General features: G+C 36.4%; 1 protein-coding gene across 1 annotated transcript; it reads right to left on the bottom strand.

The window, feature by feature from the left end:
* Positions 1-3,465: 3,465 nt before the first annotated feature.
* Positions 3,466-14,974, bottom strand: LOC110796326 (polycomb group protein FIE1). The gene is made up of 14 exons (XM_022001391.2): positions 14,625-14,974; positions 13,945-14,010; positions 13,742-13,864; positions 13,321-13,401; positions 13,159-13,251; positions 12,965-13,040; positions 8,232-8,311; positions 8,013-8,084; positions 7,224-7,283; positions 6,953-7,049; positions 6,729-6,792; positions 6,596-6,655; positions 6,382-6,501; positions 3,466-3,937 (listed from the first exon to the last, which is right to left on the bottom strand). Exons 1-13 carry the CDS (start codon positions 14,799-14,801, stop codon positions 6,438-6,440), a joined length of 1,113 nt encoding a protein of 370 aa, XP_021857083.1. The 5' UTR covers positions 14,802-14,974; the 3' UTR covers positions 3,466-3,937; positions 6,382-6,437.
* Positions 14,975-17,056: the final 2,082 nt, after the last annotated feature.

Below are 17,056 nucleotides of genomic sequence, written 5' to 3'. Positions count from 1 at the left end.
TTTTTTAATTACCAATATATATTGTTATATTCGTCAATATTTCATGTTTCGTCGTCTAGACCATACATTAGTAGAAGTAAGACTAGAGTCGTCTAAATTATCACTTGTAACAATGTGAAAAGGTAAATGTAACCCTTATTGTTTACTAAAATTCCCATACAGTAAACCAGTAATCTCGAACTGTATACGCTTATCCCTTAATTACTTCGTAAGAGATATTGTTATAAATAATATTAAAAATAATTGAATATTTATGAATAATGACCAAATCTAAAGCGAAATTGCCAAACTTGAAATTAAACAAGAAAAGTCCGATCTAACCCGAAAATATCCGAACTAAACCGGAAAAAACCGATCTGATATGATCCGATCTGAAATGAACCGAACCGATAATGACCCGATCCGATATTGACCCGAAATTTTGACCCAAATCCGAACCGATCCGACCATCAAAAAACCGAATTAAACCCGAAACCCGAATGGACCCGAACCATACCCGAACCCGATCCGAAGTCAAAGTGACCCAAAATTACCCGATCCGAACAAACCCGATCCGAACCCGATCCAGACGACCCATTTGCCAGGTCTACTTACGTTTACTACTTAAAAAAAAAATGGTTGATTTGTTTTGATGTGCGTTTTGTTGTTTGAGTTTGCTAAGACATATGTTTACTGCTTTATCTTTTTTTTTCTTTTTTTTTGTTCTCTTGTTTTTTCCGGGGGTTTTATTTGTTATCATGAGATACTGCGTATAGTTTGTTGTTTGGGTTTGCTTGGCTAATACCTTTTTTCGGTGCGAATGAGGTACAAAGGGCAATATAAATTACAAAGGGCGGGGTGAATCGGACTTGAGAGTTGTCGTACATAAACCCTCACTCTTAACCACTAGGTCATGACCTCATTAGTTGTTTGGTTAATACTTAGCACTTAGTGTATTTCTTATAATATTTTGTTCACTTTTTCATACTTAATAATATGTGTATCATGTATTATATTAACTACCAACATAAGTTGGTGGAGTTGGTCGATCCCCATCAGCTGCAAAATGCTTGGGAGTTACTCAAGCGAAGACCTGCGTAGCTAGGCTGTTTGTTTATCACAGATAGTCTAAAAAATCACAAAACTAGATTAGAGTCCATGTACGAACAGATAGTCTAAAAATATAATTTGACCATATCTTCTATAAAATATTGCTGCTCTGGAAGCTAATGCATAACTAATTAATCTTGAACATACTTATTTAATAATCTATATGAAATTTCCGTAGTACTACGTATTGAATATTTATATGATTAAAATTATAATTTGACCATATCAAACAGCTTTTTTGGAGCAGATATCAACAAGAATATCACGCATCAAATTATGCCTGAACTTCACACCCACTTCACTAGAACACTGGACAACATGATATCCTCATTGATCCATCCCAGGAGCATTGCAACTCGGGCAGAGACTTCCTTCAGAGAACAGAGGCATAATGAGCCTATAACATAACACATAGTATTGACGATGGTTCATCCTCTGCCCCAAGCCATCAATTGGGATGGTAAGAAAGTCTTGTGCGTGCGGGGCACAAGTACAACTAAGAACATTAACATGTCTTGGGCTAAACATGTACCTAGCAACAAGGTTTTTCTCAATGACACCTTTGCCAGGGTTTTCATCATTTGGGGGTAGAAGGGCCATTGGTGAGAGAGCATCGGCGTTGTAGAAAGCATTGAAAGCATCAAGAGCATCCTGAAAAGAAGAGGCCAGAGGAGACAATACCGTATTCGACATAATATTGGTCTGCAATGTGCTCGATTAAAGGCAAGAAGCAAGGAAAGCATAACGAATTACATCCTCTACAGAAAAGATGCCAAGACCACCTAACTTGATTCGAAGAGTGACGAGCCGCCATTGCCGATCACCGAACCCCGGCCTTGAAGCAATAATAATCTTCTCTAAGGAGGTACGTAAAGCTAGATCAAACTGAACCTAGGCATTCAAGAAAGACAAAGGGGAGCAAGTTCTCAAAGCATAAGACAATTTCGCGACACCGGCACAATTGCGAAGAAGTAGGAGCTCATATTGGAGATCATTAAGTTTGTTAACTGCCTCCACTAAGGTGATGGTTTTAGAGACCCTTTTCAAAACCAAATCCCGACAGAACCCCACATCCAAACTAACAGAACCACCAAGAAGTTTGACACCATTACGCGGGCGAGAGATATTTGTTGGGAAAAACCTCTCCATCGTACCTCTAGTATCCTCCACAGGCCAGAATAATTCAGTCTTGTCCACATTCAAGAACAAACCACGAGTCGGCCTTTTAGTCCTGATGATGTCAAGCGATGATGTCGAGCGCCTTGGCAACCATAAGGGTATCTTCAATAATAGTACCATCATCGAGATACCAAGCCCTGAGGGTCAGCTTACAAGCATAATTAATGGAATGAACTAAAGGATATAGAGCTAGGGCGAACAACAAAGGGCCCAAAGGATCGCCTTGTTGAACCCCCTCGCTATTATTATTATTATTATTATTATTATTATTATTATTATTATTATTATTACAAATAAGTTCAGATAAGTTCAGATCGGATAAGTTCATGTCAAATAAGTTTAATAGAACGCCACCCTTAAAGAGCATTCTTTAATCCAATAAATCAATGAAATACTAGTAGAGTAGTAGTTAGTCCAGTTACCTTAGTCAATGTAACAATAATATCCATATGAAGTATATTTATGGAGATGAGAAAACAGGATTTTCCTGAATGATAAAATCAAGGGGCAATTCTTTACTGGTCAAATTCACTATTGTTGGATAATATTGCATTACAGGCTTTAAAGTGTACCCAGCTTTTCCAACCATGATGACATCATTTTGCATGACTTGCAAGCATTGCAGCAAAGTTTTCTTATCAACAAACCTTCAAATAAATCACTGTTTTTCAGGATCTTCCAACAGCCAGGACTTTGATTATGAATAACATAAAAGTAAAAAAAGTATCGCTGATTCACAGAGGCAGAGTTCGAATGAAAGCATGAAGTAGTAATACTGTTTACCTAGAAACTTTGTATGGTGTACAGCAGGTAGAGTCTTGGTAAGTGACTTGTTCCTGGATACCGGAAAGGCAAGGAGAGAACGCTAAATCTCAGTGTCAGGCTGTCATATCACATTAAGCCTGACGCAAATGAAATAAATGGCTAGTAGTCATTGATTCATTAAGAATTTCAGCAAGAAGCACTGAAAAACACTAATGAAAGAAAACATACCTGTGATGAGCAGGAAAGAGATTTCACCTGATAAAGAAGCCAAGCAAGGTCTGTATGATGAAGCTGTTATTGACAGCAAACACAAACAGGGCTGAGGAAAAAGAAGCAAACTGGCAATTAGCAAGCACCAGGTCCTAGAGTCAATGTCTCTCAATAGTATATTAAACCGCGAGAGAATATGCACAAGGGATAAGGGATTGCCTGTGGTTTCCAAATTGAGAAGGTTTCATTTGTATATTAAATGATAATAATATCTCGAGGAGAAATCTTGAGTAATTCTTTCCATAACAAATTACAGAAAACTGTTCCTGGTCTAATACACGGGTCAGCTAGCTCACTAGTGGGACTACTCACTAATCTCTATTATAATCATCTGTTTCAACTCTACAATTTTCCTAGCACTGACACTAATCTGACCCGGTATCTACTACTTAATTTAACTCCACGCTCAGTCTAGTGGATAAAAGAAGTAATCCATCATCACCATACAACATAGCTGATACAAATATGATTCTAGCTAGATAGAATCACGATAGGTAGGAAAGGACTCCATGGCTTCATGCTCATATCTTTGGCCTCTACAATCGCACATCTTCCGCCAAAGCTCTGCCACCCATTAGTACTAATGGCTCTCTTCATTTGACAGAAGTTGATAAAACAGAATTCGTTCAAAACCCTTCATTGAGAGAGGAAATATAAGTTCAGTATGATTTTTATGACTGTGCGGCACTATAATTTAAGAAAAAACTTGACAGAAATTATTCATCGAAATAGAATGAAAAATATGATCTACAATTTAGAAACCACCTTATGACATATGACAACGAGGTTTAACTAAGCAAGTAAGCATCGAGTTGCATGAAACAGTCATAAATAACCAGGTATCATGTTGCATGTCTTCTTACATTAGAGCAATAAAAACATATAAATGCCACCTCTCGCATCTGTTTTCAACAGAACGTTTTCTTTCTAGTGCGAAATAGCAGCACAAATTAGGACACTACAATACATGAGGGAAACCTATTACTCACATAGGAAGAAAGACCACATGAGAAAATCCTAATTGGCAGGATAGAAAAGATGGTCAATAAAACTCTGGACTCTTGTGGTTGAGCACTTCATGCCCAACTCACAACACCCTACCCTCAGTGATGAGGTTTGCTGATGATCATTGTTTCTGTCCTGTTGTATGGCACCATAACCTCACTTTTCCCTTCATATGTTTGTCTGGTTTCCTACCGCATATCAACAATTCAACACCTACTTAGCAGTAATTTCAAATCATTCTTGCAAAAAGAATAAAAATATCCACCACATAGGTATATCACTCACATCCTTCTGAAAATTAAACTCACAAATCCCAAGCCTTGAGCCATGATTTCAAACCCTCCAAATAGGGTTTTGAGATAACTCTCAGATTTCCACATGCATGTATTCACTAGTATCGCATTATTATACAGACAGATTCACTGTGTCATGAACTCACTCCAATCTTTGAGATGTGTCCAAGTACCAGAGATGTCTTGTGGTTCTCCAAACCACCTCATCATACCCATGTCAGAGACCTACTAGGAACCTCAAAGAAATATGGATACATCGGTACGATGCCCACATAAAATAACAGGAAACTATTAAACAACTTGGAAATAATATAGCTGAAATGAGCGAATTGCATCACTTCAAGAAGTACTGCAATGAATGAATTGCCAAGGATAAGTTGTCATGTTTAGCCAGGCTCCAGTCCCCTCCAAACTGTTATTACATAGGCCTAGAGCACAAGGTTTTATTAAACTTGACAAGTAGCAAAGCCTGCTCTATTGGAGCATTAAGCTTGGTAAGAGGCTGCTAATAATAGCACTATTAGAGCATGACCAGAAATGGAGTTACACATGCATACATCCAACCCCACACCCAAAGTTCAATACTCCGGATAGGCTCCCACTTGAAAAAGCTTTTTTATCCAACTCATGTACATTTTAGCATCTTTTTACGTTTTCCAATCATACCCATGTATGCACACAAGTCAAATGGACAGTTTGCGGACTGAAGGCTGTTGACTCTTGTTAGGATATATTTTAGGAGTTATATTGTAGATTGATGGTGATTAATTATGATTGATTGTGATCACTTATTATTTCCTAAAATCGTGCAAACGTTATATAAGTTAAGTGTTAGACTCATGTAATATATATACAGACAAGACGCCAATGAGAAAGTCAAGCAATTACAACCCTAATTACGTCTACATGGTATCAGGCTAGAAACCTACACAAACACAAATTAGGGATGTAATTGCTCGACTTTCTCATTGGCCACGAGTCTAATGCTTAACTTAGATAACGTTTGCACGAATTTAGGAAATAATAAGTGATCACAATCAATCACAATAATCACCATCAATTTACACTCCTAAAATATATCCTAACAACTCTTAAGCTACACCTTTAGAATGCACTAACGTGTGACAACAACAATGGTAAGAGGGAAAAACAGATACAAACTTCAAACTGCACCTAGATATCTTTATCATCTTTGTGACCTTGACTAAGAAGCAAATTGCTGCATACTATAAATAGTTCCAAACTCTTCAAATTTTAGTTTTCTCTCAAGGTCGTGTTTTCTAAAACCAAGCTACAATTAGACTTTCAACTCCACTAAAAATAAACATATTTCAACAATGTATAATGTAAAACAACTTACTAGAATGTCCATTACTAAACAAGGGTCTAAGGGAGAGTCTTTGTGTATTTTCTAGAGCATGGTTGCATACATTTGATATTTCCTTCCAATTCAACCCCCGATGTAGCTTACTAGCTAAGTTAGAAGCATCGGGTAATGATAATGGAATAATACATATCATTGTGCTACTTGGACTAATACTCACTTCACGTAACCAGGTCAAATACTTAATGCTTCAACAATTTTGGATTAATACATACAATTTTTTATTGAATAGCCGAGTCACATTTCCATATTTAGGTCCGAGTACCATAGCCAAATTATTGAAAGTATATATCTAACCACAAACAGTTGGAAAGAAGTCACAGTACACTCTTATAGCACACAAGCAAGTAATTACAAATTATTACACTAGTCATGTGCACTGGAAAACGGGCTAACCTCTTAAAAATTATATGGTTAATTGGAAACATTCTGACAGCTAGCTCTCCCAAAATCTAAGAAGAGGATGTTACATCCCATCTCCAAATTGTTCCATCTTCACAACAAGCTAGAATGGTGCTGCAGAAAAAGCATCTTTTTCAGTACATATCATGTACGAGATATATCAAGTAATTTATTATTGAAAATGTGGATGAAACAAAGTCCACATTACCTTCCATCAAATGACATGGCAGTTTGTCTAATAGGGGATTTCGAAAGCGGATGTGAGAGCCTGATAGAAAATAGAGATGGTTAATAATAATGACGATGAAATTAGCATTAAAATTCATCCCAGAAAAACATACTTCGCAATCAGAACAGGGGGGCAGGATTGCAGCTCCCAGATATAGATTCCCCCTGTCCTATTTCCTGAAAAGACATTAAGGATGGATTTAATATTAATGAACTTGATAAGATACATTGTAGATGAAAACGGAACAAAAAATTGAGATAGGACCATGTGGATAGAATTTGGTCCAGCTCCACATGGAAAGCAGCAACAAAATGATGAAAAGAGAGCTGAAAATACCTGCTGCTACTGCATTGTAATGAAAATCACATGAAAACTTTATGAACCAAATATCACAGTCAGGGACAGGATATTTCTGAAGGATGTCAACTGAACCCTACAACGTATTGAACATCATTCATTAATTATTTTCATCCAAAAGTCAAATTCAGGGTCCAGTCAATGCACGACAAGCTTATGTTTCAAAAGTGAACAATGAATTTCAATAATGATTCAAAAACTTTATGAGCCTTCTGCAAATATCACTTTACCGAAAACGAGACTTACTGACCTCACCAGGAGATTGCTCCTTCATAATAGGCTCCCACAATATAATCTCATTGTCAACACTCTGAACAAACAAACAAACAACAGCATTAGAAAAGATCCACATAACATGCATGATATTAGAATTCCAACCAAAAGTAAATTCTAGTTGAACTTCTAGCCTCAATTTTGATCAGCACACTTTTCAGTTCCCTTTCCAAAAACAAAATTCCCTTTTATTCTTATTCTTTTAAGATTGCAAACACTAATAGGGGGGAAGAAGAAAAGCATCAAAGTTCATTAACATTAATATTTATAGTGCCACAAATGTAGGAGGATATCAGGAAATTACCACCCATTCTTCCCTCGGGAAGTAAAAAATGTGGGCATTCACCACACAGCTCTAAAGAGAACATTAGGGTCAAATTTGACTAAGGATCAATATTCATACCGTTTACCGCTTGCATGGCACTTGGCAGGAAGAACAAGAAAGTAAAGGAATAGGTAATGTTCCCGCATTTGGTTTTATAACTGCAAGGGTATGTGAAGAATAAGAAAGGAAGACTCCTTAAAAACATTCAACAATCAACATTCATTCCTCCCATATAGGCAGAATTTAATAAAAAATTCCTTCATTTCCCTCAAATTATTAACCAAACAAACCCATCCTTTCCAATTCTTAGTTTCTTACAAACTATACCAATCAATTCCTTTCCTCCCTTCTCATTACTTCTCTTACCTTCCAATCCTTAGTCTGTCCTTTCCAATCTTCAATTTCAAAAAAAAAAATTAACCAAACTGTTAAAATATTTACCTTCGAAAGGATAAAATCACCTAGCCACCTTGTACAGTCAACATAGTTTGTATGAACAGCGGCAATGTTGATCTGGAGAAGCGTAATCGTTTTAGAACAGGATGAAATCATCAATAGATAACAGGAATATACAGCAAGGGAAGACACACTTAAACAGAGGAAAGAAGGTGAAGGACATGGGGACCTGGGGAGAAAGTGGGAAGGGAACCATCAACTTACAGGGAACTGCACATATTTTGTAGGGAACTTTGATGGAAGCTCCGTCCATGTAAAAGATTTTTCCACATATGTCCAAAACTCTGCAGCAAATTCAAAAGAAAATGACGATGAAGGAACTAAAAAGTTATGTTGGAACGGCCAAGAATTATATATTTAACAGTTCATGGACAACAAACACTACACACTTATTATTGTTCTGGTTCCTCCTATTTCACAGAAGCACAACACACTTTTGTGGAAGCAGAGTACTAACATCATTTTGAGCAGGTTCTTGCTCCGAATGTTACAAACACTAGGAATTGGACAAAAAAGAAGAGCTGAACCAGAAACTGTTCCCTCGCCGATCGCTTAAAAATTCAAGTTTCTGGATGGGCTCTGAAAAACTATTATTTTATTGCTTTGCTCCTTTCCATTATAATATATGTCAAACTGTCACCACATGGATTGAACTTAAAACTCAAGGCCAACAAGTGCATTTCATGGTAATTTGTTTGCAAACGTACAACACACATTCTTCTGGTCGATTTGTTTGCTAATTCAAGTCATTTGCGGCACATATCACAAAATTTTCTATCCTCTGCCCCTCTCCTTTTACCTCTTCCTCTACCAATAAGTGATACAAGCTTCAAATAATGATATGCGGCATGTGCACAACAAAATCTCACACCATTGTCGAAAGGTTGGCGGTTTGGCATGGATATTTTGATAAACGAGAGAGTTGGGAAACCATACAACAGATGTTTTATAACTTTTCCTTGCTTGAGGAAGGGGACACGTAATAAAACTGTCTATGGGTTAGTGTGCTACAGCTTGCAGAGATGCACATGCTTCCAAAACTCATTGTAGAGACTGTAATTGAAAGGAGCCGGAACAGATGAAACTAAATAAAATATCAAAATAAGGATGAATGAAAGACTGGTATACGCATTTTGCAAGTGGAGGTTTGGTAAAATGTATGCGTCATTTGTTGAAAAAAATAAGACTCGGCTGTAAAAGACAAGTGGTGGTAGGGTTATCTTGGGCTTTCTAGCTTGGTTTTGCCTATAAGGTTCTAACATGGAAGTGCCTTGAACTCCTTTTATACATATTTGTATAGAACGATCTAGAAGCCTCCTTGTATTTAGTTGTTTCTTTGGAGGTGGGAACTTTCTAGAGTCTTAGAGAACACTGCTTAAGATGAGGAGGTTATAGAATATTCTAGAGTAGAAGATTCCAGGAGCCTATAAATAGGTCTCTTTATTTATTTGTACACAGCACCAACACTTCTAAACTCTCAAAAGCAATACAAGCATACTTTAAAATGCTTACTTATTAAGGGAAATAGTCCGCTCACACTAGGCACTAGGCTCTGGGGTGAAAGTAAAAGTAAAGAACTCTTAATATATCAAAAGAAATACACATAATTCATAGTACTCTTACTATACAAAACAAAAAGTAAGACACAATGTGAAAAGAGATAAATAGTTTCTTTGTACGAAAAAAATTACAATTATCGATTGTTTTCTTCCCTCCTCCCTCTTCTTATCTTATCTTTTTAATTTTCTATAAATCATTGTAAAGAACTGATATTTTTGAGTAGAAAAATAAAGGCAGAAAACATAATAATATGTTTGATAGATGATGAACACCAAAAGGGATATAAAAGTAGTGACTTGAGCCCACCAATCTCCAGATTGTTGACTTGAGGTCACCACTCTCCAAAGCCTAAGCTTTACCATATTCTCAACATGCTTGTCATAACCTAATGTGCCCTTGTTTATATCCTCTCTACTCTAACTACTTAATTTGTCTTCTTCCTAAGGATACTAGTATTAATACTACTTGCACTACCCATTATAACCTTTACTACTTAGTTCATTACAATACCAACCCCCTGAACTTCCACCTTGTCCTCAAGGTGGATAGAAGTCCGCACTGACTTCCCGGAGCCGACAACAATGATCCTTATCCCCTTCTTGCGGCCGAGCGAGTTGTTGAATGAATTGCATCTTCCCATTGATGCGAGTTGATATATACTCAAGGTGCTTAAGCATGGAATACAATTGCAGCTTGTCATCTTCAAAATTCTGTTGCCACTTGCTTTGTAGCACTTGATTGGTAATTGTCGGGATGATGGCCAGATGGCCATTAGCTTGGGATATTAAATAGAAATTCGGTAACCGGTCATGAAATAGTATGGAATTTTGGTTAAAATGGGTGGTGTGAATTGAGATGGTAAGTGTAAAGCGAGTACGGGTCTCAGGGAATGGTGTTCGGGTTTGGGTTGTACCAAAGTGAGCTGGAAATGTAAATTGGGTAGGGTTGGATCCTGTAGTTATGGGTGGAGCTGGTGTGGTTGTCATTTGATATGGAAATGGGTCTAAAGCTCATAAGCCCAGCTGTAAGTTTGTCCTAATTAAAGTTAAAATTGGGCTGGCCCATTTTCTAGAATTTCATTAGTTGTATCAGTTGCATATGGCCTAAGCATTAAATCCAGTGTACTTCCATGTATTAGGCCTTTGACCATACTGCTCTTTCTAGCATCTTCCACATTAGGTTTCTTCATCAAACCAACGAGCAAATCAGCCAGGCTTCTCCCACACACCACTCTTTCTATTGTGGAACCCTCCATTAATGCACTGCCCTTCACCATCAGTCATACCTCCGGCGAAACCAAGTCTAAAGCAGCTACCCTTCACAATTAACCCTCCTCCACCTTAATTTATCGCTGAAATTTTCCTCTCTTTGCCGTTATTGGTGTGGCCACCACCAACACTACCAGTGACTTCTCTTGGACCTTCACCGTCGGGAAGTCCTCCGTATGAGCTACAACTTCCAAACTTACCACTCAAGCTTCCTCCGACAAAGAACCATGGGCCACCACCAGATCCGCAAACTCCAGCCCCGCCACATTCGAATCCTTCTACAGTTGGTCTACCTACCAAAACACCTAACATCCCCACTTACTCTACCACACCTAGTGAAGCCTAGTCCACAGCCTGATTTGCTTCCTCCGCCATCACCGCTCTCGAAATTTTTTCCACCACTATGGTTGTTTACGTCCGTAAAGATTCCTGAACCATCAACCTTAAAAACCCAAGAAACACCTCCATCTCCAAATTCTGTTAACAATCTCCCAAATCTACTTTTCTCGATCACCATTTCTCTTGCCGTACCTCCACAATTGGTTTTGAAATTCTCCCCAAACAAAATTTGCTTGATGATCTTCGTAAGCTCCTCCCAAATCTGCTTACATTCTCGTGGAAAGAATGCTTCACCTATTATCATCTTCAAATCTTTTTTGAACTTCTTGATTTCCTCCTCCATTTTCACTTTGAAATTTTGTGTCGATGGTCTTGATAACCCAAAACGTCGCAATACATGGTCCTCCAATTCGGAAAGGCAAGAACTCATGTTCCCCTTCGAACAACCGCAATGCTTCACCATCGAGTCCGATAATGGCAGCCTTAAACTTGTCTTCTTCATTCAAATGGAAAAACCCTCCATTTGAAGAATCCAAATATCTAAACCTCTTCCACCAAACACGGGAATTTGAAGCTCTTGCCGGAGGCGCTCCTCTTCCTTGCAATCTGAAATCCCTTGATTTCTTTTGCTTGTGATGTAGAAAAACTTACCATGAATCCACCTTCGCATCAACTGTGCTGACTGTTTTCCGACAAAATCCATGGCTGTTCTTTTTCTTGTCTCTCTCTTTTTCTTTCTTTTTATGAAAATTAAAAAGAACTTGACAAATAATCCCTCCCAGGACTATACCGCTCTGATACCAAATGTAAATATTTTTAAGTAGAAAGATAAAGGCAAAAAACATAATAATATGTTTGATAGATGATGAACACCAAAAGGGGTACAAAAGTAGTGACTTGAGGCCACCAATCTCCAGATTGTTGACTTGAGGTCACCACTCTCCAAAGCCTAAGATTTACCATATTTTCAACATGTCGGTCATAACCTAATGTGCCCTTATTTATATGCTCTCTACTATAACTACTTAATATGTCTTTTTCCTAAGGATACTAGTTGACATAGATAAAAAATATGGTATCGGTCGCGGTCGTGGGATCCGTCGTGGAGTTACGGTAACGGAAATGAAGCGTTAGTCGCGGACGTGCCGCGGTAGTCGCGGAGGAATTTGAAGTTTGAAAAAGAGCCCCATGTCATCCCCACTCAGTGGCTACCCTAGTCCCCCTCCCCTAAACCATACACGTGATATAATCAAATGAATTCCTTTGTCCACCTTGTTTTAGATCTAAAAATGGAGTTCTCTACTCTAATTCAGTAGAATTTCTCCACTTCTTTCCTTTTTTACCTTTCTTTTTGTCGAAAACACGGGGAATCCGCTAAAAAGTGAGTAGATGTGAGGGTAATCACGTTTAATGCGGACAAAATTGGTTCGGATCGGTTGAACCGGCGAGTTCTCGCCGTTTTAAAAACACCTTTATAGCTCGGGATATCTCTAATCGCCCGCCTCCAAAACCTAGTTAACTCGGGAAATACGAGTTAACTCGGGCGAGTTTTTACACCATGCTACTTGCACTACCCATTATAACCTTTACTATTTAGTTCATTACAATCATGAATGTTATCATAGGTGAAGTACGAGAAAGGAGGAAAAAAAGTGTTTCAATACGATTCGAGGAAAGTTGGCTCAATAGTTTTTTTTAAAAAACTAACAAATTAACTTCAAGCCATAACAAGGTCATATAGTGACAATATTAAGAGAAGAAGACAAGTACCTTTCATCGACCAGATCTTAATAGTGTTGTCCATTCCACAACTTGCAATGCGATATATATCAGAAGGATGGAAATCCTAAGCAAAGAACAAAAGGAAAAAAGATGAACACTACTCACATCATTGACATGGACACAACGGAAACTTTTCTGTTAGCGAATCCAGGATTGAAGCTAGTATCACATCAAAGACTCACCACACTCAACACTTCATTACGATGACCCCCGGCTCCGGCAAATACCAAAATGCATATTCCAGTATGAACATTCCACAAACGAACTGATTCATCCTGATTCAATGTTACAATAGATTAAAAATTCTAAGCAAGTCAAATTTTACAACTTTTCAAAGTACTCACTTTGCTGGCGGTAAGAACAAGGGATGGTTTCAGGGATTGGGTCTTGATTTCATTAATCGAGTCTCCGTGACCAACGTAACTCTGCAAACATTAAAGTTACACGAGATTAAAAAATATGACAATGTATGACCAATACAAAGGACCTTTTTTTACAAAGTCCGCTGAAATTTTGGCATCATTCAACCCCAGATTTAGACATTGTACTAAAAAGAAATGCCCAACACGTAAAAGATCATGGTCACTAATCACAAATAAGATATCTTTAGCTAACTCATAAAATAAATTATGAGTTATGACCAATAGCACAAGCATCGATTCATGAAATCTACCAATTACACTTGAGTTTATTATGTCTTCCACAGAGTCTGTTCAGTTACTACACCAATAAAACTAAATGCATCAACGTTGAGTAAAATAATACCTTGTGTATCTTCTCATTTGCAGCATCAATTACACGTATTACACCATTCGTACCACCGGCAACTAACAATGGAGTGCGATCTATGTCACAAGCCCAACTGACAGTATAGAAAGACTCCTCCTTCTGATTCATAAGACAAATTAGTCTAGATTTAAGACATAAATAGATAACTAAATTGTGCGCAAAAGAGCGAAGGTTCTTACATCCTCATCAACATAGGACTGGAGAACAGCAATTGTACCACCTTCAAGACATCTATAAACCGTTACCTAAAGAGGTGAATGGATTAGACACTTGCCACTAAAAAGATTGAACTACAAACTACAAAGTATTAAAAAATTAACACCCTCACACTCACGCAAGATTACACAGGGTTTGGCACGAAGACTGAAGCTTTACGATCAATCGATCATACTCAATACCTTAACTAGAAAACTCATTACGAGTCACACTTTAATTAAGCTTTAGGTACGACACCCCTAACATTAAAATTTCCCTTTTAACCTTAAATATTTACCGTCAAACATTATACTAGCACAATCATCTGCCAAATCGACAGTTACCCCTCGGGTTGATTCAGCCATCAATCATTTGAGCTTAAAACCAATAAAAAGAACTGTCTCCACCCTCACCACCATTTATTACTTCTTACCTTACCATTATCACCACGAATTCTCAAAATATAATAAAATTAGCCTATCTCCCTCGCATAGCACTATTTATTACCGACTACGAAATGGGTAATTAGTAGTTTGGTTCGATTATCAACAATATAAGCTGAAATATCAAACAATCACTACTTAAATTAAATTAAATAAAGCATCCAAAATTGAACTCACTAATTCAATCAAATCGTTCAAAATTGGGAAAAGGGGAGAGTTACCCTATTTCCACCAACAGTGGCGAAGACATTGTAGAAACGGGAGTCGATGAAGTTGAAAACGACGGCGTATAGTGGGCGTTTGCCTTCTTGGAGCCTGTTGGTTACTTTGTAATCTTTCTTTTTAGGAGTGGTGAGAGAACCAACTACTGCTTCAGACCCTACTGTAAGTTTAGCCATCTCCAAACACCAATAATAACAATAATTACCAAATCTATTGGAATTTTGGTAATTTTCTAAAAGAAACGTTTTCTGAGATTACGAATGGGAGGAACTAGAGACTGAGGAGAGAGAAGACGGGAAACTAAACCTTGGAAGTCGGAAGAGCTTGTGTTTTGTTTTTCTCTTTTTCTTTTTTTTGTACTTTCTGATAGGTGTGTCGCTATAGCTATTACAGTACGACCCTTGCGTATTTTATGTAAAAGGACGGTTTAACCCTTTTAATAATAACAATAATAATAATAACAATAATAAAAATGATAACATGTCCATAGTTTGAATATACTTTACAATAATAACCGAATATTATATTATTATTAAATCAATAATTAAACTACCTTAAAAAAAAATCAATAAAAACTAAAAAATATTACAAATAAACATCTATATTACTGGATTTTAGCCCGTGCAATACACGGATTTGATTAAATTGTTATGTTAAACTCCTATATAATACCAACTGTTGCATTTTATATTAAATTAGATTAGTGTTTGATTTTGGATTGAATTTCAATTTAGATTTATTTTTAATTATTAGAGTATTATGAAGTTGTATATGCGTAATATTAGTAACTAATAAGAATATATGCGTGGCACTCGACCTTTTTAATTCAAAAATAATTTTTAAATCTTATTTTTAATTGGCCGAAACCATTAAATTTCCTACGTGGCGCTCTAATATTTTATTAATGTTTGATTTTGGATTGAATTTTATTTTAGATTAGTGTTTGATTTGGGATAAATTTTATTTTAGATTTAATTTTTAATTATTGGAGTGTTTGATTTTGGATGAAGTTGTATATATTAGTAATTCATTAATTAAAATATCTATGTGGCCCCTAATTAATTATCTACTTGTCACTTGATTTTTTTTAATTCAAAAATAAATTAGAAATCTTATTTTTCCATTGGCCGAAACTAATTGTAATCCTAGATGGCGCTCTAATATTTCAGAAAATATGCCTCTTTTATATATCAGATGAAAGCAAAGTGATGAATAATAAGGAGCCTTCAAAACCACAACTCTCAACCCATAACTATTCAACATCGTCCCCCTTAATTCCCTAAATTACGTTTGTCTATATAGGAAACTTTTATATAAGTTTATTTATACATAAAGTTTAATTGCACATAAAAGGAAAAAAAACATTGGTAAAAAAAGTAGTAAATTCTTTAGTCACTAAATGGGATAAAAATACAAATAAATAAGGAAATTTGAAAGAAAAAAAAAAAAAACAAAAAAAAAACACATATTCTGCTAATCAAAGGGAATTTAAATTTCCTTTCAATATTCAAAGCATGTTTCGATTTCGCATCCTATCAAGATCGACATGTTGACATATTTTTTATGCAAATACATATGTGTATGTTATACTCCCTGTGTCCCTTAGTATTCGTCCCTTAATTGACTTATTATTTTATTATGTGGTACTTGATAGTGGAGTATTTTTTTTAATATAGTTGTGGGAAATATGTCAAATAAAGGGGTGGGGTAGAGTTGAATTTTTTTAATATTTTTTTTTAGGAAGTATGAATATATGTAGGTTCATGGTTAAGTAAGAGAAATAATATAATATTAGTAAAAGTATACCATTTATAGAAAATGGGCGAATATGAAGAAACGACTTTATAAGAAAAGTGGGGAGAACATCAACGGACGGAGGGAGTAATTCCAATATTCTTAATTGAAGTCGTTAAATACAACATTATTGTCAATCTTGACTTTCTTAGAATTAAACTGCAAATTCGGTGTAACAAAAGAGGTATTATGGTTATCATTAAAGTATAATAAAAACAATTATAATTGCACTTTGTTTTAAAAAAAAATCTACAGAAAGTTTTTAAAAAAAATCTAAAAATATCAAATTTTCAATATAATACTCACATGTATCACTAAGACCTAATTGTTGTTCAGTTTGAATTTCGGCCTTATTCAATGAAATCTGTACTAAATCAGTTTTAAAACATAAAATATTGTCAATATTCATGGTTCTTTGTGACTTCTTACTTTTCAGGCAGGGTGGTGGATGAAAATGTTTAAAGAGTAGTTTTCATGGGATTTTAAGGGTGTTGTTTCTTGGATTGTGGTTGAGGTTTGGCGATTTTCATCCATGCTGATGAAATTCTGATTGCAGTTAGATAGGTTGATTGATTTTCGTCGGTGGTGGAGAGAATTTTTGGTAGTTTCATAAGGGTTTTTGGTGGTTGAGTGCGTC

Source organism: Spinacia oleracea, chromosome 4 (genome assembly GCF_020520425.1).
Source record: "Spinacia oleracea cultivar Varoflay chromosome 4, BTI_SOV_V1, whole genome shotgun sequence".
Taxonomy (NCBI): Eukaryota; Viridiplantae; Streptophyta; class Magnoliopsida; order Caryophyllales; family Amaranthaceae; genus Spinacia; species Spinacia oleracea.
The sequence above is the reverse complement of the archived record's forward strand: the minus strand, read 5'-3'. Positions and strand labels throughout refer to the sequence as shown.

Excerpts from the sequence above, each read along its gene's own strand:
- LOC110796326 (XM_022001391.2), bottom strand. The coding sequence starts at position 14,801 with ATGGCTAAACTTACAGTAGGGTCTGAAGCAGTAGTTGGTTCTCTCACC. Across the intron at positions 8,085-8,231 it reads CAAAATATGTGCAGTTCCCT|ATCAACATTGCCGCTGTTCA; the intron begins GTAAGTTGATGG and ends ACGCTTCTCCAG. Across the intron at positions 7,284-8,012 it reads GTGATTTTATCCTTTCGAAG|AGTGTTGACAATGAGATTAT; the intron begins GTAAATATTTTA and ends TTGTTTGTTCAG.